Here is a 26109-nt window from a genome sequence, read left to right as displayed (position 1 = left end):
CAATATTATTCAATACTGTATTAGAAATGCTAGCAATAGCAATAAGAGGGAAAAAAAGAAATTGAAGGAATCAGAATGAACGGTATCGAGGTAATAACACTATTTCTTTTTTGCAGACAAAATGATGATATACTTGGAAAATCCCAGACTCTACTAAAAAGCTAGTTAAAACAATAACTTTAGCAAAATAGCAAGATATAAAATAAACCCACACAAATCATCAGGATTTCTATGTATTACCAACAAAGCCTTGCAAGAAGAGAGAGCAAGAAATACCCCTTTTAAAATAACCACATACAGAATAAAATACCTGAAAGTATACCTGCCAAAACAAACCCAGGAACTACCTGTTCACAATCATAAAATACTTTTTTTAAAAATAAGGTCAAATTTAAATAATTTGAGAAATGTTACTTATTCTTAATTATACTTATTAGGCAGAGTCAATATAATTCAAATGACAATTATGCCTACGTTTATCTATTCAACTTTAATACCAATTAAATTACCAAAAACAATTCATTAGGCTAGGAACTATAATAACAAAATTCATTTGCAAGAACAAAAGGTCAGAAATATCAAAGAAATAAGTAAAGCAAAGGAAGAAGGTCTAGAGCCATGTTGGCAAAGGCATGACACATGTGTCCCAGTGGCACAGAGAGGGCTACTCCATTCTCCCTCTCCACCCCACCTGAGGACATTTTTTTACATGAACCACCTGTCCAGCAGACTAATACAAGCAGGGGCTCACAGGCAGCATGAAAGTAGTTTGGGCATGTGATCTCTAAAAAGTTCACCAACACTAGTCTAGAGTACCAGATCTTAAGGTGGTAATTACCAAAACTATACAGCAATAGCTAAGAAATAGAAGGTGGATCAGTGGAACATAGTAGACATACAACACACAGTAGCAAATCATTACAGCAGACATGTTTGACAAATGTAAAGATTCAAGTTTTGGAAATAAGAATTTATTATTTGGTAAGAATTGTTGGGAACACTAGAAAGCAGTTTGTCAGAAACTAGGTATAAACCAGTATCTTATACTATGTACAAAGATAAGATCAAAATGGATGCATGATCGAGGGAGATATCATAAGCAAATTGAAAGAACATAGAAGAACATAATACCTATCAGATTTATGGATGAGAAGAATTTATGAAAAAGTAAGAGAGAGCATTGTGACATATAAAATGGATGATTTTGATTACATTAAATTAAAATGGTTTTAAATAAATAAATAAAATTACTGTAGCCAAGATTAGCAGGAAAAGAAAATTGGGTGAAATTTTTATAAATAATTTCTCAGAGAAAGGCCTCATAGCTCAAATATACAGGGAATTTTGTCAAATTTGTAAGGGCATGAGTTATTCTCCAACTGATAACTGGTCAAAGAAAATGACCAGGTAGTTTTTGGATGAAGAAATCAAAACGATGTATATTCATATGAAAAAATGCTCTAAATCACTATTGATTAGAAAAATGAAAACTTTGAGATACCATCTCACATCTATCAAATTGGCTCAAATGACAGAAGGGGAAAATGACAAATGTTGGAGGGAAAATGGGGATACTACTACCCTAGGGATGGAACTGTGAACTAAGCCAACCATTCCAGAGAATTATCTGGAATTATACCCAAAGAGTTAAAAACTATATATGCTTTGACCCAGCAACACCACAATTAGGTCTATTTCCCAAAGTAATCAAAGAAAAAGGAAAAGAACCTACATGTTCTAAAATATTTATAGCAGTTTTCTGTGGTGGCAGAACTAGAAATTGATGAAGGTCCATCAACTGGGGAATGACTAAACAAGCTATGGTAAATGATTGCGATGAAACACTACTGCACTATAAGAAATAATGATCAGGTTGATTTTAGAAAAACATGAAATAATGAAGAGCTAAATCAAGAGAATACTGTATCTACCAATAACAATACTGTCTGAAGAATAACTGTGAATATGTCTACCTCCAGAGAAAGAACAAAAAATCAGTCTTCCTAAAATTTTTACCTATTCCTTCTTTATCCTGACCTCCAGAGGAAAATGGAAAAAATTTAATCTATCTTTCATGTCACTCTTCACCATCCAAAAAGAAAATCATTAAGGTCCATTAAAAATCAACTAAAATATTAACATGCCTCAAACGATATTCAATGGCAATGTGAAAATCAAGTAACTTGCAAGTTTATAACATTATATAAGAGATGAACATTACTACCTGTGAGAGAAAGTGACTTTGATGAGTAAGAAAAACAGAAAAAACTCCATTTATTCAAGAAAAATTTATTAAGTGCCTACTAAAAACAGAGTATTGTACCAGATACTGCTTAGATAAGAGTTTATGCTCAAATTAGAGTAAATGTTTTTGGAATAGTATTGAAAATGTATTTGAAGTTTAGTTTTCCGTACTCGCAAGGTCAATTATTGTAAACTGAGGAGGCTAGGTGGCACAGAATTATGAGCCTGGGGTTAGGAATATCTGAATTCAAATCCAGCCTCATATACTTATTAGCTGTGTAACCCAGGGCAAATCATTTAACCTCTGCCTGCCTCAGTATCCTCAACTATAAAATGGGGATAATAAGTAGCATTTAAATCACAAGATTGTTATGTGAAATCAAATGAGATAATATTAGTAAAGTTGCTAAGCAGAGTGTGTGAAATATAGTAGATAAATGTTTATTCACTTCCCTTTCCTCCTTCCTGATATGGGCCAGTAGTTTTTAAAAATTAGATCTATTTAGATAAGGGTTTTATTTTAGATAATAGTGATCATATAGAAAAAATAAATTTAGAGCTGGAAAAGACAGAGATCATCAGTTAATCCAAATCTCACATTTTCAAAATGAAAAAACTTAAGTTCCAAGGTGATTAAATGATTTTCCAAAGGTCACAAATATGGTAAGTTGCAGAGCTACAATTTAACTCAGACCACTGACTCTACATGCAGAACTCCTTCCACTGCATTACATTACTAACAGTTATTAAAATACAAGAAATATAACATTTCTTACCTGCAATCCATCCTTAAGTTTCAAGATGCACTCCATTGTATTAATAGTGATTACTACTGGCTCTGAACCTAATTTTGTCCATGGCACATGGATTCGTAATTCATGAATATGTCCACTTAAAAAAGTAAATGGTAATTTCAGTTCCTAAAACACAAAACATCACAGAAACATTAATTAATAAATTAAGCAGTTTAATTTTCAAATCAAAATGATAAAAGAAATAAATATATTCCTTAAAAGATTAATTTCTTAATGTGAACATGACTACTTCATAAGGCCTATAACATGTGTAATTAGGATTTGCTCCCCAAAACTCTCTTTCCCAGTTTCTCAGTTTCATTTTCACTTTAGGTCCTTACGTTTTGGAGATAAAGTTGTGAGTATAGCCCTACCCTCTCTCCCTTTTCCCCTAATCGCGGCTGGGAAAGCTGGTTTTATGCCAGGCAAGACAATCAACACACATGATTTTACTTTTTGTTAGATAATTAGGTTTGAACTTCTATTTCTTTTAGTTTATTTTCTTTCTACTTCAAGTGATTATTAATAAACCTTATAAAATATAAGAGTTGGAGTTATTGGATATTAATTTAAATTTTACAAACAATATGGCATAATTCCTTTAACTACAGTACAATATGGCATAATTCCTTTAACTACAGTACAAAATAAGTCACAAATGTATTGTGTCTTGTTTTGTCAACAATTATAACTTTGCTATCTAGCTAACTGTTATTCTCATTAGTCATGAGTTAGAAATTACTTTTTCCAAAATTTCCAGTTCATCTTCAGCAAACCTCTTTCCTAGAAATAAGCAAAAATATAAAATCTACACAATTTGTAATTTCAATTGTATTGACATAAAGTTGATGATAATGCTTAGCCATTATTAAAAGTTAAAATGTAAGTAAGTCAGTCACAAATATATGACCAATCAACTGGTTCCTCCAGTTATAGAGTATGGAACTACAGTAGGATGTTCCTGAATTTTAATTTAATTTAATTTAAATGAAGAATTGTAAAATCAGAATTTAGGGTCTGTCTGTAGAAGAGTACTAATTGGCAAAATTAAAAAACTTCAATCCATGGTAGCAATGCTCTTAAAAATGAGAGAAAGAGAAACTGACTAGAATGCAAAAACAATAAGATAATACAAATAAGATAACAAAAAGATACAAAAAACAATTACATTAAAAGAAAACATGATTCTCATAAAAGCAAAACATATTGATCTTTAAAGACAGCGTACACCAATGATTTGGGAATTATCAGTCCACCAAGAAAAAATTTTTTTAAAGAAATAATACTTTGTCTATTTTATCTGTTTTTTCAAAATGCCAGCTTCTAGTCTTATTTATTAATTGAATAGTTCTTTTACTTTCAATTTTATTAATTTCTCCCTTAATTTTTAGTATTTCTAATTTAGTTTTCATCTGGGGATTTTTAATTTGCTCGCTTTCTATTTTTTTTGAGTTGCATGCCCAATTCATTAATCTCTACCCTCCTTAATTTGTTAATACATGCACTCAAGGATATAAATTTCCCCCTGAGTACTGCCTTGGCTGAATCCCACAGAGTTTGGTAGGATGTCTCATCATTGTCATTCTCTTCAATGAAATTGTTGATTGTTTCTATGATTTCTCCTTTGACTAACTGGTTTTGGAGAATCATATTGTTTAATTTCCAATTAGTTTTTGATTTGCCTGTCCAGGTGCCCTTACTGATTATTATTTTTATTTATTTATATTATTTATAATCTGAGAAGATTACATTTATTATATCTGCTCTTTTGCATTTGTTTGCAATGTTTCTATGCCCTATTACATGGTCAATCTTTGTGAACGTATCATGTGCAGCTGAAAAGAAGGTGTATTCCTTTTTGTCCCTATTTATTTTTCTCCACATATCAATTAAATCTAATTTTTCTAGGACTTCATTCACCTCTCTTACCTCTTTCTTATTTATTTTTTGGTTTGATTTATCTAGATCTGAAAGAGGAATATTTAGATCTCCCACTATTATGGTTTTACTATCTATTTCCTTCTTGGGCTCTGCCAGTTTCTCCTTTAGGAATTTGGATGCTATATGGTTTGGTGCTTACATGTTGAGTACTGTTATTTCCTCATTGTTTATACTGCCTTTAATCAGGATGTAATGACCTTCCCTGTCTTTTTTAATCATATCTATTTTTACTTTGGCTTTGTCAGAAATCATAATAGCCACTCCTGCCTTCTTTTTCTCATTTGATGCCCAAAAGATTTTGCTCAAGCCCTGAACCTTAAACTTGTGTATGTCCACCCGCCTCATATGTGTTTCTTGTAGACAACATATGGTAGGATTTTGGTTTCTAATCCACTCTGCTATTTGCTTCCGTTTTATGAGGGAGTTCATCCCATTCACATTCATAGTTATAATTATCAGTTGTGCATTCACTGACATTTTTGTATCCTCCCCTAGCCCCACCCCTTCTTCTAACACTATTTTCTTTTAATCCAGTGGTTTGCTTTAAGCCAGTAACTTTTATCCCCTCCCTTGATTAACTTCCCTATCTACCCCCTCCCTTGCTATTCCCCTCTTTTTATTTTTAAAGGCCTAATGAATTCCCTCCCCCTTTTTCTCACCTCCCTTTTTTGACCTCCCCACTCCCCTGCTCCCCTTGGTTTATCCCTTCTGACTTTCTCAATAGGGTTAGATAGTTTTTTATCCCAATGGATAATCCCTCTCCAGGTTGATTACACTGAGAGTAAGGTTTAAATATTACCTCTTAATGCTCTAATTACTCAAATATACAAGGAATTAAATCAATTGTATAAAAAATTAAGCCATTTCCCAATTGATAAATGGGCAAGAGACATGAATAGGCAATTTTCAGGCAAAGAAATCAAAAGTATCAATAAGCACATGAGAAAGTGCTCTAAATCTCTAATAATTAGAGAAATGCAAATCAAAACAACTCTGAGGTATCACCTCACACCTAGCAGATTGGCTAAAATGAAAGAAGGGGAGAGTAATGAATGCTGGAGGGGATGTGGCAAAATTGGGACATTAATGCATTGCTGGTGGAATTGTGAACTGATCCAACCATTCTGGCTGGCAATTTGGAACTATGCTCAAAGGGCTATAAAAGAATGCCTGCCCTTTGATCCAGCCATACCATTGTTGGGTTTGTACCCCAAAGAGATCATAAATAAACAGACTTGTACGAAAATATTTATAGCTGCGCTTTTTGTGGTGGCAAAAACTGGAAAAGGAGGGTATGCCCTTCAATTGGGGAATGGCTGAACAAACTGTGGTATATGCTGGTGATGGAATACTATTTTGCTAAAAGGAATAATAAACTGGAGGAATTCCATGTGAACTGGAAAGACCTCCAGGAATTGATGCAGAGCGAAAGGAGCAGAGCCAGAAGAACATTGTACACAGAGACTGATATACTATGGTAAAATCGAACGTAATGGACTTCTGTACTAGCAGCAATGCAATGACCCAGGACAGTTCTGAGGGATTTATGGAAAAGAACGCTACCCACATTCAGAGGAAGGACTGCAGGAGAAGAAACATATAAGAAAAACAATTGCTTGAACACATGGGTTGAGGTGGACATGACTGGGGATGTAGACTTGAAACTACCACAGCAATGTGCTACTATCAATAATTTGGAAATAGGTCTTGATCAATGACACATGTTAAAACCAGTGGGAATGTGCATCGGCCATGGGTGGGGGGAGAGCGGTGGGGAGGGGGATGAAGGGGAAAGTAGGAGCATGAATCATGTAACCATGTTAAAAATGAATATTAATAAATATTTTAAAAATTAAAAAAAAAGAAATAATACAAGTACCAGTCAAAAGAATCCATATATCTCCCCCCAAAAAATACACATACACAGCTGAAAATTCTAAGACATATAGTAGTTAAATTTAACAATTCCAATGACAAACAATAAATTCTACAAGTAATAAAGAGAAAAATATTCCATTATAAAGCAAAATAAATTTAAATATCATGAGACTATTCTGTATCCACCAAAAATCACAAGAGGGAATAAAATGTGTCCAAAAAAACAAAGGAGTTCATGATTTTAATCCAAAGAGACCTATTCTGAAAACTTGAGCCTAACCCTTACTGAAAAAAGGTGAACATTAAATTAAAAAGTATTCAAAACATTCCTAGAAAGAAAACCAGATGTGAACAAATTATTTGCTTTGCAAACATCCAGAAAATAAGAAATATGAAAATTAAAAAATTATAGACAGCAATAAAAAAAAATCCACAACAGAAAAACCATTAAGAGAACTCTTTCTAAAAGTATACAAGATAAGGGTGAAAGCCAAAGTCAAACAGAAATGATGATGAATAGATAGGCCTGAAATACTTTGTGGAAAAAACCTCACAACACTCTGCCTACAGGTGAATCAATGTTTCTGGTAGGACTAACTTACAGGATAGTCCAGCATAAAAAAAAGGGGTAAGGAAGAAAAAGACAGAACAGAACATGTGGCATATGCTAATCCAGTCAAAAACAATTATTTAAGAGGAAAAAAACTGCTGTCGTTTTTGAAAAAACGAGAGTCTACCAGAAAATGGGCAAGGAAGCAAAGAAAGGGAATAAAACGGGAAAAGAAAAGGGAAATTCTTGTTTCAATTTTGGGAGGGGGTACTGCTGATGATCACTCCTAAGTGTGTGAATTTAATATAAATTGTACCCCTCTTTCTTTTCAGACAGCAAAGTTTTCAAAAACTATTCCACCCTTTGATTAAGCACCCATGCTGCCAGAAGTTTTATGGCTCCCTGGTATCCCGGAAGATGCTTCCTGCTTATCCCCCATAACTCCTGGCATCCAGAAGACCTCAGACCCTAACTGTGGTCAAGTCTGTCCAACCACAGAGACCCAGAAAGAGTGGTATCACAGGGGTTATAAATTAAGGACTAAGGATGCAAAAACTCTGGGCTCTTTGGTCTGGGAACTGGCCTGGTGGGGAAGTTCCTGTGTGGCCCTTTTGACTCTCTTGGCTAGCAAACAAAGACATGAGGTGAGTGGCAAACTCAGATTAATTAGACATGTCAATGTGCCTATGTGCCTTTCTCTCACTCCAACTTTTACCATCTAAGAAATAATTATAAATTAATATTCAGTGTCCAGAAAATTCTAATCCTAACACATTGGAGAAAAGAGATATTCTATAAAGAGAGATGGGGACCTGTAAAATCTATAGTGATATAATTAAAGAGAAAACTCATTCTGACTCAGCATAAGAGGAATCAAAGTTCCTGAGAAGAAATAATACCCAGAAGAGTTGGACAGAGAAGCATGGAAGACATTTCATGGCAAATGGAGGAGGAAAAAAAAAAACCAAAAACACAAGCATGGGAGAAGCAAAGATGAATGAATGGAACATAAAGAAAATTCCTACTATGGGGCACTATCCTCCCTATCACCTATAGGAATTGGCATTTCTACTAAATAAGAATAAAGGACATGAATCAAAATGAAAGCTTCACAGAAGTGGCACCTGAAATGAATTTTGATAGAAGATAAAATGGCTGCCAGGTAGAGATGAAGGGAGAGTGCATGCCACACATTGGAAACAGTTTGCATGAATGCACAGAAAACAGGAAATGGAATATCAAGTTCAAGGTATTCCAGTTTAACAAGAACATAGAGGGTGTGAAGAGAAAAAATATGAAATAAGGATAAAAAGGCAGGTTGGAGCCAGATGTGAGGGAAAAAGAGAGGGAGGTCCCAGATGCCAAGCTAAGAAGACTGGATTATATCAGAAACAAAAGGAAGCCACTAAGTGATTATGCATAATATAAATTCAGTATGTTCAGAGAGTTTGTCAATTTATGAGTACCTTCCAAACATATTAACTGCAACCTCTCCATGCTTACCTATCCCATACAATTCTTGTGCCTGTCCTCCACAAAGTGACAAGGAGTGCACTCAGCACAATAGAGGACTTCCTGACTTTCTCCTGACAAGAAAGGATACCATTTGAGTTAGATGCCTATTATCTTCTTACCCTGTCATATAAGTAATAACCCACCTTCCCTTCCCTGCTTGTTCTTCAAAGTTTCTCATTAGTAGGTAATAGCAGTCCAAACAAATTTGAAATAATAAATTTTTGAAGTCTCAATGTTTCTTATTAAAATTCATCATAATTGTGCTATTTACCTTTGTAGTTGATTTTCACTTTGTAAACATTTTCAGCTGCTGTTCAATAACAGAAAAGTTTTTTGACTTTGTAATGCTGGCTTTAAAAGATGTATAAAAATAATGCAAAAGAAATATAAATAATTATGCATGTCCTATTTGTAAGTTTATTATACTTATTTTTATACTTCAAAAGTTACTAAACTTGCACTAAAACTGTTGTGTATCTTATAATAACCATTCATCTCTCCTCTGTGATATATTCATTTGCAGTTCTTTAGACTGTTGTGTTCCATAGACTCAAAGTCATACAACAGTGAAAAAAATACTGTTTTGTTTTTTTGTTTTATGAACATTTATTTCTAGGAATGGCTAAAGTGATTCAAAAAGCTTTGCAAGTTCCTGAAAGCAATACAGTCTACTCTCTTCCTCATATTTAATTCTGAACCTCAACTCATTGTTCATCCAGACTGTATATTCCAGATAAACATACTGATGGACAATAAGTTGTCCATCCAACTGGTGTTATAATTTGAGCAACAATGTTAACAAGGATTTCTGAACCACATCTCTTCCATCAAAGTAGCAAATTCCTTAGGCAAGCATCCATCGCTTTGTTTTAAGTTTTACCTAATGTTTATGCTTGGAGTGATGCAAGAATGTTACTTTTGTTTTCATCTTTCAAAGAATCTTGAAAAATTCTGACATATAGTTAGGAGGCAACTATACTATAATACCTCAATAATATCTCTCTTGTTGGAAATGAGCATATAAGGTGGCATTTGATCAAATGAATGAAATGTTTAATATAATATAATCAAATATAATATAATTCAATACAACAGAATGTAAACCCTAATAAACAAAAGCAGAAAGAATGCTTTCTACATCTAAATCTGTGTTATCCTTGATTATCATTCATAAAACACAAAAAGAGAGCATCTGAACTCTGTGTATGGATATGCAATACCAAAATTTTCTTCATCACATCAATTTTTTCTAAAGTTAGTTAACAAAAGAAAATACAGTAAGTTTCATTTCTATACCCATAATATCTTTACCTTGATAACTGCACTAATAAAATGATATTTCTTTTGTCTTATCTGACAATGTGTTCTCAGATTCTTTGTCTGTAAAAGAGAGATGAAGTCCCTGAATTGATCTCAATATCTTAGTTCCTTGGATCAACTGTGAGTCTATTGCCCACAAAGTATTCTTAACAGTAGCTGTGACATTCTATCATTGTCACTACACACTTGACAATGGAATAGACAATCTAATAAGCTCAATACAAAGAGTCTAGGTGCTCTTCCCTAATGGCTAGCTACTGTTCTGTATCCTGGGTTCTTTAATTGCTTTGGTTTTTCATGTTAGTTTCAACTGATAGCAGTGTTTTATCCATTAATTTTCCAAAGAAGCTAGTGAAAGGGGTGAGAGAATCTGATCTTCTTAAAAAGGAAAAGCAACAATGGTACAATCATTTTCTCAGTCAGTCTAAAACTCTGAAATCATCTCTAGTTTGTTTTTTTAATTGAATATTGTGGGTCATATAGATAGCTCAATGGATAGAGACTCAGGTCCAGAGAAGGGAGGTTCAAATCTGATCTTAGACACTTTCTGAGCTGGGTGATCCTGGGCAAGGGTTGTTTTGTTTTTTTTTTTCAAATATTTCAATTGTCAATCAGTCACAAAAGTCCTAGCAAAATTTCTCTTGGATTAGAAATAACACAGAATTCTAAAATTTGATTGGCCTAAGAGTTAAAGAAGTTGTGATTTCCCCAGCATCACATAGATGGTTAGTGGGAGAGAAAGTTCTAGCATCCCAGTCCTGACTTCCAAACCAATGTTCTATTATACTAAATCCTCTCTTCTTCATTCCCTGATCAATTACCCTAGTTCAAGTCCTTAGCACCTCATATCTCACTTACTGAAATTATCTCCTAACTAGACTCCCTACCTTTAGTCTGAATCTCACTCCAATCTATCCTGCACTCAAACACCAAAAGACACTTTCATCAGTTCATAATTTTTCAGTAGCTATCTAACACCTAATAGATTAAATTTAAATTCTTCCAAGTCTACCTATTTTCATATCTTACCCACTCTGTGAAGTCTTTTGAGATCAATTTTCCTAAAATTCTATGGTATTTAATCTATAATACTAATTTTATTCTTATTTTTCAGTGCTATGATTCTTACCCAAATTTCATCTGTGCATGGCTTGTACACCCAGTAAAATTATGTTCTATGTTATTTAGCCTCAGGATACCTGATCGAGGAGAGGGAAGATAATGATGCTTCATAAAACTTGTTGAATTGCACTACAGCAAAATACATGAATAATTCACATTTTGGGATTATTAGTCCCCAAATAAGAGAGATTTTGATAATAACACACACAAACACACAGGCATACATATATTCAGTCACAGAAGGAAAAGAATGAGAAAAATTAAGAGCCGGAATCAACAACTCCTACATCAGCCCCTAGCTACTTCTGACAGAGACACTTCAATTTAAGCCACAGTCAGGCTTTCTCTGCCTTTCCAAGAAGCAAACAGGTAATAAAAACACACCCTAAACATACTTCAAGTTCAGAGCCATGACTGTAGCTAACATGCTGGTAAACATATCACAGCAGTCTGAAATAAATAGTAATGTTCTTAAGTTCAGATAAAAGCTGTCACTAATTATTTTGAACATTGAAGAAGATATGATTCAGAGAGCAAGAATTTCATTTCACTTATATTGACTACTTAAAAGAAATGGAACAATAGAGAGGAAAGTGTTATTCTCAAGGGAAAAAGGAGGTGTAGTGCAGTGGAAAGAGTTTGGGGGTTGGGGCAGCTAGGTGGCTCAGTGGATTGGTAGTCAGGCCCAGAGACAGGAGGTTCTAGGTTCAAATCTGGCCTCAGACACTTCCTAGCTGTGTGACCCTGGGCAAGTCACTTAACCGCCATTGTCTAGCCCTTACCACTCTTCTACCTTGAAATCAACACACAGTACTGACTCCAAGACAGAAGGAAAGGGTTTAAAAAAAAAGAATGAATAAAAGAGTATGGGCTATGGGATCAGAGAACTTGGTTTCAAAGCCTTGCTCTGCTTCTTATCATGTGACCTTAGTGGAAACACTTAACTTGGTTTTCTCATCGTGGAATAGACTGGATGACTTTTAAAGTCTCTTTCAGCCTGAAGTCTAAGATCCCATTAGACTTTGAGAATGTATGTTATCAAGTGGCAAGGACTGGGCTCCTTATTGTATTCCATACAGAACAAGCAGACAGGAGATATTCAAATACTAAACAATAAGAGTCAGACCAAACATTCCAAAAACCAGGTTCTCTTACTGGCAAGTACACATCGACAAAAGGTCAATTCCATTTAATTTCACAATCCCTATGCAATAAACTTGATTATGTGTCTCAGGTAGTGTGTGATACTGGGAAAGTCACTTAAAGAATCAAAAAAATCTCACACTGGAGAAATCAGAGAAAGCACTCATATCTCCCATAGAAAGTATCGAAGATGTCATTTAGTCCAGCCTGTACAGCATCTCAAACATACATTCTCAAAAATCTGGCATCCAATATCCACACGAAGACCCACATGGTTATCTCACAAAGCATTTCATTCCATTTTTAAAGAGGTCTAACTCTTAGGAAGTTTTCATTATATTTAGCCAAATTTGCCTCTCTGCAATTTCTACATACTTCTCTAGTTCTATCATCAGAGGCCAAACAAAACAAGTTTTAATTCTTAAGAGCCATATAAGAACCCTTGAAGTGGTTAAAGACAGCTATTTTGTCTCCCCTGGAGAAAACTCTCTCCTCCCAACTAAACGTTCTCAGTCTAAAATAAATCCTCAAGCAGTACTGCTATACTACAAGTACTTCATCATCCTGAACACCCTCCTCCAGCTGGTTAATATGCTCCCAAAAAATGACAACTAGAATAAAATGCAATAATGCAGACTAATTCTGACCTCAGTAAAATACAATTCATTAATACTTTCTAGGCTCTATATGCTAAGCACCCCCCCCCTCTAAATTTGCCTCTTTGCAGTTTCCAACCACTATTCCTAATTCTGCTCTCTGAGGCCAAAGAGAACAAGTCTATACCATCTTCCATATAACTGACTTTCACATACTTAGACAGCTATCATGTTTCTTCCTGAGTCTTCCTTCTGCAAGTTAAATATTTACCCTCAATTCTTTTAGATGATCATCACATGGCATGAACTCAAGATCCTTCAACCATTCCAGTTGCCTTCATCTGGACATTTTCCAATATAACAATATCTTTCCTAAATTGTGCTATTCAAAACTGCTTACTATGTCTGAGGAAGTGAGATCAGAGAAGGCTCCATAGAAATGATGCCTAAAACAAATCTATGAAAAACAGAGATTCATATCAAAAGATAGAGAAAAATCCCATGTGTTCCAAGAAAACCAGGAAACCTGCAACACCTAAAGAAAGAATGCTTTTGTGAAGGAATTTATATCCTAGGAATTAGCCCTATACCATCTATATTATTTCTAACTCTGGTAATGAAATTTTTGCCAATAAAGTAGATTACTCTAACAGTCTCCTGGTTAGGAAATGTCTTAATGTGCATTAATTACAAAGATAAAGAGCACTGAATTCGTAGCCAGACTCTATACAGTACATTCTATAAGTAAACAATTTTACTTTGATAAGGGGCAATTTCCTAATCTGCAAAATGGGCATAATGCACTACCTATATCACAAATTTGAGGAAAACACTTTGTAAACCTTAAAGTGCTAAAACCACAAGAATTAGCATAATCTTTATTCCCTTTCAATTTTATTATAGGCTTCTTTATTAAAGATAGGTAAAGAATAAACAAAATGTAAGTAATAGCTTTTAAAATCAGCACACTAACCTGTTAATTGTTACACAACTAACTTTTATTCATCCAAAATCAAGGAATGAAGAATTTGAAAATTACTGATTTGTGAAATATTTGTATACTTTATTTGCCTATATGTTTGATATGCTGGGAATATTTCAGTAACATAATTAAAATAATGAAAACATAACTCAAGGAGTAGCTGGATAGGTATCTAGTTTCTCTAGCTTCACCCTAAACACTTTCCTCTCTTTGAAAAAGAGATGAATCACACCATCTCTCAAACTGATAAGCCTTCTCTCTTTAGACTTATTATCCTTATGAGTTAAAGAAAATTAACGATAAAGCTGTAATTGACTATTCTAATTAAAAGATTTTCCTTTTCAGCTCTTGCTGGGCTTCAGGCTAAACCTTGGCAATGTAAAGTAAACTTGTAAAGTCAACATAGATATTAGTCCTTATCACTTTTTTATTAAAGTACTGAGTATTTAAATTAAGTTTTTAAAAGTATTAAAGTTATTTGATGCTTCATGGCAACACGTGTATAACTGATATCATGTTGCCTTCTCAATAGAGTAAAGGAGAATCTGGTGGAAGGGAAACAATGGGGAACCCAATTTGTTTTTTCAAATTAACGTTAAAGTATAATTATATTGTTAAAATAAAATATATAACATATATATGTTAAAATAAAATGCAAAATTTTAAATGTTTAACCATTGAGGTTGTCATTTTTTATAACTATGCTATGTAACTAATCTTTATCATTAATAACAGTCCACTAATGTCTTGAGAAAATGATGTTCTCTTTTGTAATGCCTAGAAAATGTTAAAGGGAAAGGTGGGAGGGAAGTTAGCAGAACTCATTAGAAAACAGTAGGAAAGCATCAGAGACCATTAATATAAAGACAGAAAATTGGTTCCCAGTTCATCACTTACTTGCTCCAGTACATCCAGTTTTAACTCGAGCTTGCTGAGAACCACATCTCCTCCCCAGAGTGAGAGCTGCAGATCTGATGGCTTCAGGTTCTTGATGTAGCGATTCACGTAACTCATTAAAATAGGAGTCACGTAGGACTCCAGCATCGTGAAAGGTCCGGGATGCTGCTACTGCTGCTGCTGTCAGAAGCTAAGGAGGCAGAAGTTGAGGTAATGTGAGAAGGGATCGATCCAGTCGCGCCTCGGGGGGGGGGGGGGGGGGGGTTGTAATCACTAGAGGGGCGCGGCCAAGCAGTTGCCTACTACAAGCTACGACATGTGTCTGGCCGCAGGATCCGAGGCGACCGGGGACCTGGTCCAGGGAAGGGCAGCAGGGGCTCGCTTGGCTCGGAAAGCTCGCTTCCCTCGCGGGCAGCCCAGGAAAAGCAGTGCCTCCGAACCCGCCGGAGACCCACCCCGGCCGCTTCTCTCTGCTCTCTAATCAGCCTGAAGGACTGGTCCCCTGTACAGTCGGACCTGTAGCCAGTCAGAGCCGGACCTCAGAGCCGGAACCAGGCCCGCTCCCAGCTCCGGTTCCCTCCTACCCATCCCCAGAGGCTCCTCCCCCAGCTGACACTCACGCACATGTTGCTACTCGACATGAACTTGAACTCCGCCGCCTGGCACCTCACACCGGCCCCCAGCGGCGGCGGCGGCGGAGGCGGCGGCTGTAGCGGCAGCGGTTTTCACCTCTCCCCCCCGCCACCTCCTTCACTTCCGGGTTTGCTCTGGTTAGTGCCCTACCATAAACCTTCCGCCCCTGCCCCAGCACCCATAGTTTTCCACTCCCACGCTCGGCACCTTAGCACCCTCTCGGCTTCCGTCTTCAACCCCTGAGAGCCCGAGGCTGCACGGTGCCCTCACCGCCAGGAAGGAGGAGGAGAACGCGAAGAAGACTTCCAAACGAGGAGACGGACGTGTTTCGTGGAAGCACCGCGAAGCCGGAAATGGGTCTACGAAGACACGCTGCACTCAGTCTCCCAGTCTGGAAAACTCTGTGGCTGAGGGAGGAAGGTGAAAGAGGAAAGGAGCTACGAGTCAGAGCTAACACAAAGGGAGAAAACAAATAAGGATTTGAGGTGTCGTTGACTTTGAAACTGTGATTTGATTCCCTCGGAGCAAAAAGGGTTCGAGTCTTTGGAATTGAGATCTGGGAAAAGGAGCCAAGGCTTTCCTCCAATAATGTCTGAATTTCATCTTAGTAGGAATCTCATTGTTCACACCTTTATCTCCTTTGCCTGGCACACAGTAGGCGCCTAATGTAAACTTGTAGAGTGTTTTGTTTTGTTTTGTTTTTAATCAAAGGGCATCCTGGCGATGGAGGGTTAGGTTGCTAACAGGAGACTTCGAGAAAGCCAAGGAGGAACAAAGTGAAAGTCAACAGCTGGCAGGGAAGAAATCAAGGAGTATAAATAAAGCGAGTTATATTGTTCGTTTTGCTATACAGCTATGAAAATGTCCGATCATCCTTCAAGGGAGGCGACCGAATTCGAATCCAGATTTCTGCTGCTCAACACTTGTGACCTTGGACAAATCACTTAACCTAAACAGAACCAGAAAATAATTCATCAGTAAGAACCACATGGTAAAAAAAAAAAAAAAAAAAAAAAAAAAAAACTACTTGGAAAGATTATAGTGCTCTGATCAATGCACTGGCAAACCACTATTTCTGGAGGATCAAAAACAAAGCTTCTTCTGACAGGTGATAGGCTCAGTACTGAATGAGAGGGTACATTTGTGGACATAGCCAGTATAGGAATTTGCTTTGCCAAACTATGCACATCAGTTAAGGGTTTTCTTTTGCTTAATTCATTGGGGGAGGGAGAGCCTATTGAGGGAAAATAAATATTTGTTAATCTAAAAAAAAAATTTTTTTTGAGAGATTAGGAAGGAAGGGAAATAAAAACAAGTCATTATATTTATTTGGGCATCATTTTCCTCCTGAGAGGTTTGGACTAGATGACCTCTTAAGGACCTTTCCACAGTTATAAGTCTATGATCCTTTGAACTTCTTTATGTTATTTCACCAAAGGTAATTGGCAGTGTACTCCATCAGAAATGGTGTTCTGTACTAAACTTTTTTTTTAACCCTAATGAAAAGTAGGGATAATACCTTGTGACCATATTATGAAAATATTTAGTGATGCTATTACAACATACTTTTGAAATGCATGATGACTAACAAATGAAAAAGATACAAACTCTCTATGGAAGGCAGGAGAAATGCAGTAGAAAGTGCTGTGGATCTGAAATCAAAGGAACTGGGTTCAGATCCTGACTCTGCTACTTATTGGGGAAGGTCACACACAACCCTCCCTGAGCCTCAATTTCCTAATCAGTAAATGAGGGTGTTGAATCAGATGACCTCTGAGATCCTTCCAAGCTTTCACTAAAGGAATTCTGCTTGTGAGCTCCTAAATCTTGAACATCCAGAAGAAATATGAAAAAATGTCTTAAGTGAAGGTACAAAAAAAAGTTAGATTTCCCTTGCTGGAAAAAAGAGCAAAGTCAAGATGAAAAATTGTAGTATTTATTAGTTTTAATTCAGATACCTCCCACCTCCCCCATGCAAAAGTTATATAACCCCAAACCTAATGATCTTAAGTATGTATTTTCAGCTATCCTGTAGCTATAAAATTCAAATATTGGTAATGTGACTAAAATGGTTTAAATGCTATCAAGAAAATGGCTTTACTAAACTATCAAAGGCTTTACTAAAAACAGGAACCATAGGGTGTTAAGAAAGGCCCCTTACTTTGCTCATGTGACATAGATGGAAACCAGTGTTTTAGGATGAATTATCTAGCCATTTAAAATAAATAGGAGTAGGGGACAGCTGGGTAGCTCAGTGGATTGAGAGTCAGGCCTAGAGATGGGATGTCCTAGGTTCAAATCTGGCCTCAGACACTTCCCAGCTGTGTGACCCTGGGCAAGTCATTTGACCCCCATTGCCTACCCTTACCACTCTTCTGCCGTGGAGTCAATACATAGTATTGTATAAGGTGTATAAACTGAACAACACGTGGTATACTGACTAGCTTTTGTTCCACAAAGCCATTTTCTTTTCAGACCCAGCAAGACCTTGCCAAATACCTTGCTTTGGGAAAATTTCTGTTCACACTGCTCTAGGGGGAAAAAAGGATCATAAATCAGTGGTTTGCAACCTGTGTTCCATGACACCTGGGGGGTTCTATAGGCAGTGACCAAGGTTACATGGAAAAAAGTGGTAATGTCAGGTTTTACTTTTTGAACACCCCTAATTCCTTTGGCTATGTATATTTCATTGAACATGTTTTTTTAAATCACTTCAGAAATGTCAAATGAGTGACCTTCCCCAAATTTCCCATTTTATATATTTTTTAAATTGTATGGTTTTTCCCCTCAACACTGTTAATTTTTTTAAATATCCTAAATGGCCATTGGGGATATATATATATATATATATACATATATATATATATATATATATATATATTACATGAGCTATGTGACCTTGGTCAAGTCATGTAACCCCAACTGCCTAGCCCTTGATGCTCTTCTGCCTTGGAACCAATACTTAGGAATGACTCAAAGACAGAAAGTATGGGTTTAAAAAGAAAAAAAAATCATAACATTATGGATCAGTAAGTCATTCTATATGTACCTTTCATTTACTTTTTTATAGATACTGTTTTGAGAATTTACCTGAACCCCTCTCCCATGACCATCTTCATATTTGTCTACAACTGACTTTAGACTTCTAGGTTTGTGAGTAATGTGTTTCTGACAATATTGATCCAGGTTGGCTAAGTTAAATTCAACTGCTTTTAATTTTAACAAATTATTTCTAATTTGAACTCCCTTTCATCTTCTGGGGTCTCTCTTCAGTCTTATCCAGCTAGCAGCTGGTACAAGTCCACAACCATCTCTGAAGCACCTGCCAGCCTCTCAGCTGCCCCCCAGTGGCCGTTTTCTGCACAATGCCACCTGTGCCACACATTAACTCTTTCTGTCCTGAAGACAGTTGATCAGAAAGAGCAAGTTGCTTGGATGATTCACATAATTATCAGATATAGAAGAAAGAACTACCTAAGTGAATAGCAAAAAGAAATTATCACTCTGTGGTTCTAAGTCTAGCATTTAGGAAAGGGTACTCCCTAGGTTGCCACCAATACTTCTTATATAAGGAGGTTTTGAGAAATCTATCATCATTTCAACAATGCCTAATGTTGCTTCCTTTGTAGCATTTTCCTTCACTTATGTTTGATCTCTCAACATTCCCTAACTAGCTTTGGACTGTGTCTTCTCTAACTCCTCCTTAATCCTTTCTATTTGTTTACCTGTGAACTTTGGATTGACCTACAACAATAGTCTGTCCTCTCAAGCCACAATTATGACTATATTGTTCTTCTCCACTGGAGTTTTCTCTTTTAAGCTCTGTCCATTGTCCCCTTGGGCAGCTAGATGGCTAAGTACCTGACCTGAAGTCAGGAAGACTAATTTTCCTGAGTTTGAATCTAACTCAGAGACTCACTAGCTGCATGATCCTGAGCAAGTCACTTCATCCTCTTTGCCTCAGTTCTTCATATCTAAAATGAGCTAAATAGCTGCGCTCTTCATAGTGGCAAAAAACTGGAAAACGAGGAGGTATCCATCGATTGGGGAATGGTTGAACAAATTGTGGTATCTGATGGTAATGGAATATTATTGTGCTGAAAGGAATGATGAACTGGAGGAATTCTATGTGAACTGGAACAACCTCCGGGAATTCATGCAGAGTGAATGGAGCAGAGCCAGGAGAACATTGTACACAGAGACAGATACATTGTGGCACAATTGAATGTAATAAACTTTTCTACAAGTAGCAATGCAATGACCCAGGACAATTCTTAGGGACTTATGAGAAAGAAAACTATCCACATCCAGAGAACAAACTGTGGAAACAAATGCAGAAGAAAAATATATGATTGATCACATGGTTTGATAGGTATATTATTGGGGATATTGACTTTAATTGATCATTCTATTGCAAATATTAATAATATGGAAATAGGTTTTGAACAATGATACATGTAAAACCCAGTGGAACTGCTTGTCAGCTCCATAAGGAGGGAGGGAGGAAGGAAGGGAAAAACAGGAATCATGGAACCATAAAAATGTTCTAAATGCATTTAATAAATAAATATAAAAACAACAAAAATGAAAAAATAAAATGAGCTAGAGAAGAAAATGCAAAACATGCCAGTATCTTTGCTAGGTAAACCCCAAATGGGGTCACAAAAAGTCAGGCACAACCGAAATGACTGAACAATTGTCCCCTAATTAATAGTACATGCCTACTCTATCCTCACAGGAAAAAAAAAATGAGAATGAGGATCCTTCATCACTTAGTTGGCAACCAGCAGCTTTGAACCCAGGCCTCCTTGATTCCTGAAAATCCCACTGGGAGCTCTGAATTCAATGCCTCTTATGATACTTTCTCATTTTACCCTCACACACTTTCCCTTCTCTTCTCCCACTCTCAATATTAAGTCGAAAGTTTAAGGTAGTCACAGAAGCCTTGCCCAGGTTTCTTCCAAAATTGGAGTTACTCCTAGATATCTGTATATAAACTTTTTCATAGACCACCAATGAACATAGTATTAAAATCTAGGTACAAGAAACTTGTACCTAGGTACAAGAAGTTCAAAGATGATTGCCACTACCCATGAATGATAATTACTCCTCAGCCATATAAAAGTATCAAAATGTTCCTTTATGCGTGCTGAACATTGTTTAGGCTGACAATCAGAAATTGAACCCCTTGGTGTGAAAAGTGGATGGTAGAAGTGAACACAAGCAGTCTACAAGAAATCAATGGCATGTGAAAGAGGTGAGAGAGAATAGTGGCACTCCATGCAAGCCAGTGAAGGTATGTTTGGCTGAAGAATTCTGGAGATGACTAATCTGAGATAAGTAAAAATGGAGAAGTGGGGTTGGGACAGGATTCAGGCATTGGAATCCTAACAACCTCCAGGAGAGATCTATTCACTGCCCCCTCATCTGAGGTCTGCAGGTTAGGTCTTTTGACTTGCTTATGGTTAAGTTTCAGTAGATTTTTGATAGATTCAGTCACAGCTTGCTGGGAGGTAATTCATGGTTGGAGTAACTGAACTACTGGGTCACTTTTCACCTTGGTCTCCTGCCCTTGCTTATGTTTGGGGTAAAGTTTAGAACTGAGTTACTCTCTGCTCCTGGAATGTGTTCCTTGCTCAGCTAGGCCCTGTGCTCTCTCCCAATCACTCTTCTCTGCTCTGTTTTTGTGTCAAAGAACTAAGCAATGGATACAGGACTGACATATGGCACCTGTTCTCTTCACCAGTGCCAGTTTTAACTATTTCTCTTACAGCAAAAACTTAAGGACCTTCACCATCCAGAATGCCCTCTTCTGGAGGGCAGATCCTTTCTATCACTATTTTTTTTATAAATTCTAACTCACAAAATTAAGCCCAATGATTCAGATATACTTTGACTAAAACAGAATACATTGGTACCATCACCTCCCTATTCCTATGCACTTTGCTTTTCTTAATGCAACCTACAATTGTCTTAGCTTTCTTAGCTGACATTTGTTTATATTCAAGCTCTGAAAGTTGGTTTGTCTCACCTTGATTGAAAGGGGAAGACTGTTGGAGAATGTTCGAAGAGGCGGTTAGGAGAGGGGAAAGTCAGTTGGCCTGAGGATATAAATAGCCCTCACAGTGATCTGTGGAGAGGTCTTTGGTCTTGGAGCCTGGACCTTGGAGCTTGGATCTTTGATCTTTGAACATTGCTCTGAATCTCCCTAGAAATTTAGGCATATATTTGATCATCGTTAGCTATTTAGGTATCTGGGCCCAGGAGGATGGAAGGAGAAGAAGCAGAGGAAGGTGAAGGGTAGATATTTCTTGAAGGCTGGGAGGCTGATATTACAATCTGAGTGGAAGGAAGCTGAGAGAAAACATCCATACATCTGCAGATTAATCTCTGGTTTGGCCGTGGCCAAGCTGAACCAGAGGGGAAGAACAAAAGCTCCAGCTTAGTGAAATAACAGCCTATAGTCCTGAGGGATTATTGATCATCGCTATAGTGACAATCCGTTCCCGATTATTCCTTTCCCTATTTAACATCTATAGATAAAGTTTATTTAAGTACCTTCCTGAGTGGTCATTGAATCACGACCAATTCAGTCATATTAATATCTAGGTAACTAGGAATATCTTCCTTCTCTGGTAATTGTGAGAGATTATCATTTTTTGTACCCACGTGTATAATTTTACATTTGTCCCTGGGAAATCTTGATAGATTCAACATAATTTCAAGCTCCTTTTCAGATTCAGACTATAACTTCCTGGGTGTTGGCTATCCCTTCTGGCTCTAAGCAACCTAAAAATTTGATGGCATACCATCTATACCCTTTTCACAAGATATTAATAAGAATATTAACAACATAGCCTGAGAACATTAATAGGAGCATTCTACTAAGGAACACCTTCCAAATTACCACCTAACCATTAATGGTAGCTTTTGGAGTTTGGTCATTCAAAATTCTGAATCCACATAACTATAACATTGTCTAACCCATATTTCTACATTTTCCTCAGATATTGTGTGAGAGAGTTGTCAATTACTAAAATCTAGGTAAAGTAATATATTGCATTCCCTTGATCTAGTAACCTTATTAAGAAAGAAATTGAAGTTAGTCTAGCTTGATTAATCTGTCAACCAACTTACCAATCAAAAACTGTTTATTAGGCACTAGTGTGCCTAATACTGTTTTAAGCACCAGGAAAATGAAGAATGGGTTAAAACAGACCCTGTGCCATTTATGCTGTACATAGCTTATTTGTACATATTTGCTTGTTTGCTGTCTCTCCTATTAGATTGTAAGCTCCCCAAAAGCTGGGACTGCCTTTTCTTTTGCTTTCTTATCACTTAGCACAGTGCCTTTAATAAAAACTGACTGACTACCTCTAGAAGCCCACATTCTAATAGAGGAACATGAAGTAATGCATAGAATTTGGATTTGGAGCCCAGAAAACAGGTTCAAATCCAACACCAGATATATGAGCTTGGAGGGTGAGGAGTGTAATAATGGGATTTAAGGCAGGGATGTAATAAGGGGATTAGGATAGGGGTAGTAGAGAGATTAAGGCTAGGTAAGGTTGCTATAGGGGATAAGGCAGGTAAAGGACCAAAGGTAATGTGAATAGGGATAAGGTACTGTGGATAGGGTTTGTGGATCCCTAAGGCAGTAAATAGATAACAATAAGATACAATGGTGAAGGTTTGTAGATTGAGGTGGTAGGAGAAGTAAGGGAATGGCTGAGTTTAGGGAATATAAACACTGAGGTATAAAGAGTTGCAAGGGCAGACATCTACAGCCTAAGAGACACAGACTGGGACACAGGTTTGAGACAGAGACACTAACGGGAAACAGACTGAGCCTTTAAGTAGTAAGGGCACTTCTGCGGACAAAGGTTAGGCCAGCCAAGAATGGCTTGAAACTGATTAGAGGGCTGCTAGTCAGTTTCTCAGGTTCACAAAGGAATAGTTCAGAGGAAGTATTAAGATTGCACTTCCTCCAAAATGGACACCTCCAATTCCCTTCACGACCCAGGAATAATGTTATTCCTTTCTCCCCTTCTCCCTCTCTCTTATCAATCAACTAATGAACTAGCCAAAGGTTTGATTAAATGACAAACAGGGTTTATTGATTTTTAGTGTTGATTGGAAGGGATGGAGGGGTACAAGGTAATTCTAACAGCCACCTAGGGAATGCTTCAGGTGGGGGAGGGAAACAGGAATGTGAGACTGAGATAGGACCTGCCTAACTCACCCCCAAAGGGTTTTGTAGCCTATAGGATTAGGAAAGTTGGCTACAATGATTCAAGAGATAATTTGTAACAAGGGTAAACCCTATTTGACTACAGGGAAACTATGTCTACTAAGTTTGAAAGCTAACCCCAGATCCACCCTCCTTTCAAAACCCCAAAGAGTTTAGGAAGGGAAAATGATGATTGGGAATAAAAGAGGTTATGGAGATCTAAAGGAAATAGTTAAGCTAATAAATTTTAAGAGAAAAGCTGCAGAATATAGGTCAGGTTTTCAGTCTAAAGAAAAGAGCTCAGTTGACCATCCTACTCTCAACGAGTCCCCCGGGGCCAACTGCCTAACCTCAGGATTCTAAACCCTTTTCCAACTGTCAGAAACTCTCCAGTAAGGCTTTGCAGGGCTGATATGCACCCTATTTGCACTACAGGAGGCAGAGGGCAGGGTCATAGCCTCTCTGACCCACAGTTTATTATTTTTAAAAATCAGAATAACAATAATATCTATGAGGCTTGAATGAGATGTGTGTAAAACACTTTTGTAAAACTTAAAGTACTATATAAAATCAGTTATTATCATGAAGTCCAGCTTATCGGCGACCAGTGCTTCCATTTTTAGATATTCACTAATTATTTCTTATAAATTCAAGATTTTTGCCAGAAACTGACATCAGGTTCACTAATCAACAGTTTACAACTCCATTTTTCTTCTCTTTCTTTGAAGACTTGGGCAACACTGTCCCTTTCCCAGTTCTGTGATAACTTTCTCATTTTCCACATTCTTTCAAAGATTACTAAGAATTACTCAACAATTAGGTCTATCAGTTCTTTTCAGTACCTGAGGATGCAATCCATGTGAGCCAAGTAATCTGAACTCATCCAGAATAGATATGTACTTTCTTGCTATCTCCCAACTTACCTTGGATATCAGCTCTCTATCAGAAATTATGGTCCTATTCTTTACACTCCAAAGATTATTCTTCTTGACAGAGAAAACAGAATTGAAATGAGTTAGCACATCACCTTCTCTCCACTATCAGTTATGAACACATCCACACTGAACAGCAATCCTATTCCTTCTTTGATTGTTCTCATTTCCCTGTAAAGCTAAAATAAACCCCACTTTTTGTTTTTCTTATCCTTGCTTGCCAGCCCAACTTCTGAACTTAAGCATTCTCACTCCATATTACACAATTGTGCCACTATTGTCTGTATTCATTCCTGTCACTTACCTGGCTTCACTTTTCTTGAAAATCTGAGTTAAATTATAAATTCCCCATGGATTCCTATTGGCTTCTTTGTCATTATTCAGTTGTGTCTGACTCAGTGTGACACTATTTGGGGTTTTCTTGGCAAAGATATTAGAGTGGCTTACCATTTCCTCTTCTAACTCATTTTACAGATGAGGAAACTGATGCAAACAAAGTTAAATGATTTGCCCAGAGTTGCATAGCTAAGTAAGTTTCTGAGGGCAGATGTGAACTCAGGAAGATCTTTTTGATCTTCTAGGCCTTTTGCACTGTACCACCTACCTGCCTATTATGTGTAGGTAGCAACAATGAAAAAAATATCACCTGGATCCCTAAATTCTTCAATGTCTTGCCCAAGCCTTCATAAACTTTAACAATTCTAGGTTCCTTCAGGCAGCATCATTTGTGAATTACTTGAAACAAAAAGTCATCTATCTTAACAAGTCTTGGAAAGTTCTCTGTCATAAATTAGATGCATGCCCCTGGAAGATAGAAGTCTTTCCTACTGTTACTATTATCTAGTTCACAAATAGCTGCCTCAGTCAGGACCTCTCAGGAGAGTGACCAACTATTACTGCCCAATTTTTTCCTTTGACCCTTTCCATAATGATTTTTCACCTAACAGTTAGCACCATGTGCTTTTAGATTATCATTTCATGGAGGACAAGCAAACGCTTCATTTCCAGAACACCCAGCTCCCTTCTCTTTGGAAAAAGGTTCATATCTGTTCTATTCTTTTATCAATTCCACTATACCCTAGCTGAATCTCTAAAGCGTCCCCTCTGATTCTTTGAGACAAGTTATCCTACAAGCCTGTAGGTCAGGTACAACAGTATTGCAGTTGCCATCTGCCATGACTAAAGAAAGTTCTTATGCCAGAGGGGAAAAAAAAGGGATAGAAGTCTAATGAAAAAAAGCAATGTGATTCTCTTTACAAGAGTTAAAGGTATAACAAGCCAGAGTTTGAGCCAAATAAGTATATTTTCATGTCTTACAGGCTAAGTCAGAAG

General features: G+C 36.8%; 1 protein-coding gene across 3 annotated transcripts in view; it reads right to left on the bottom strand.

Moving 5' to 3' along the window:
- VPS13B (vacuolar protein sorting 13 homolog B) overlaps positions 1–15129 on the bottom strand; it is a 1074400-nt gene extending 1059271 nt beyond the window's left edge. For all 3 annotated transcript variants that reach the window (XM_044668639.1, XM_044668631.1, XM_044668624.1), the window contains exons 1-2: positions 14983–15129; positions 3021–3164 (exon numbers count right to left, since the gene is read on the bottom strand). In XM_044668639.1, the coding sequence (XP_044524574.1) occupies positions 3021–3164; positions 14983–15129 (291 nt within the window). The remainder of the gene's footprint in view (positions 1–3020; positions 3165–14982) is intronic.
- Positions 15130–26109: the final 10980 nt, after the last annotated feature.

This window comes from Gracilinanus agilis, chromosome 1, assembly GCF_016433145.1.
Source record: "Gracilinanus agilis isolate LMUSP501 chromosome 1, AgileGrace, whole genome shotgun sequence".
Taxonomy (NCBI): domain Eukaryota; kingdom Metazoa; phylum Chordata; class Mammalia; order Didelphimorphia; family Didelphidae; genus Gracilinanus; species Gracilinanus agilis.
Note: the sequence above shows the minus strand (reverse complement) of the source record. Positions and strands in the feature narration are given on the sequence as shown.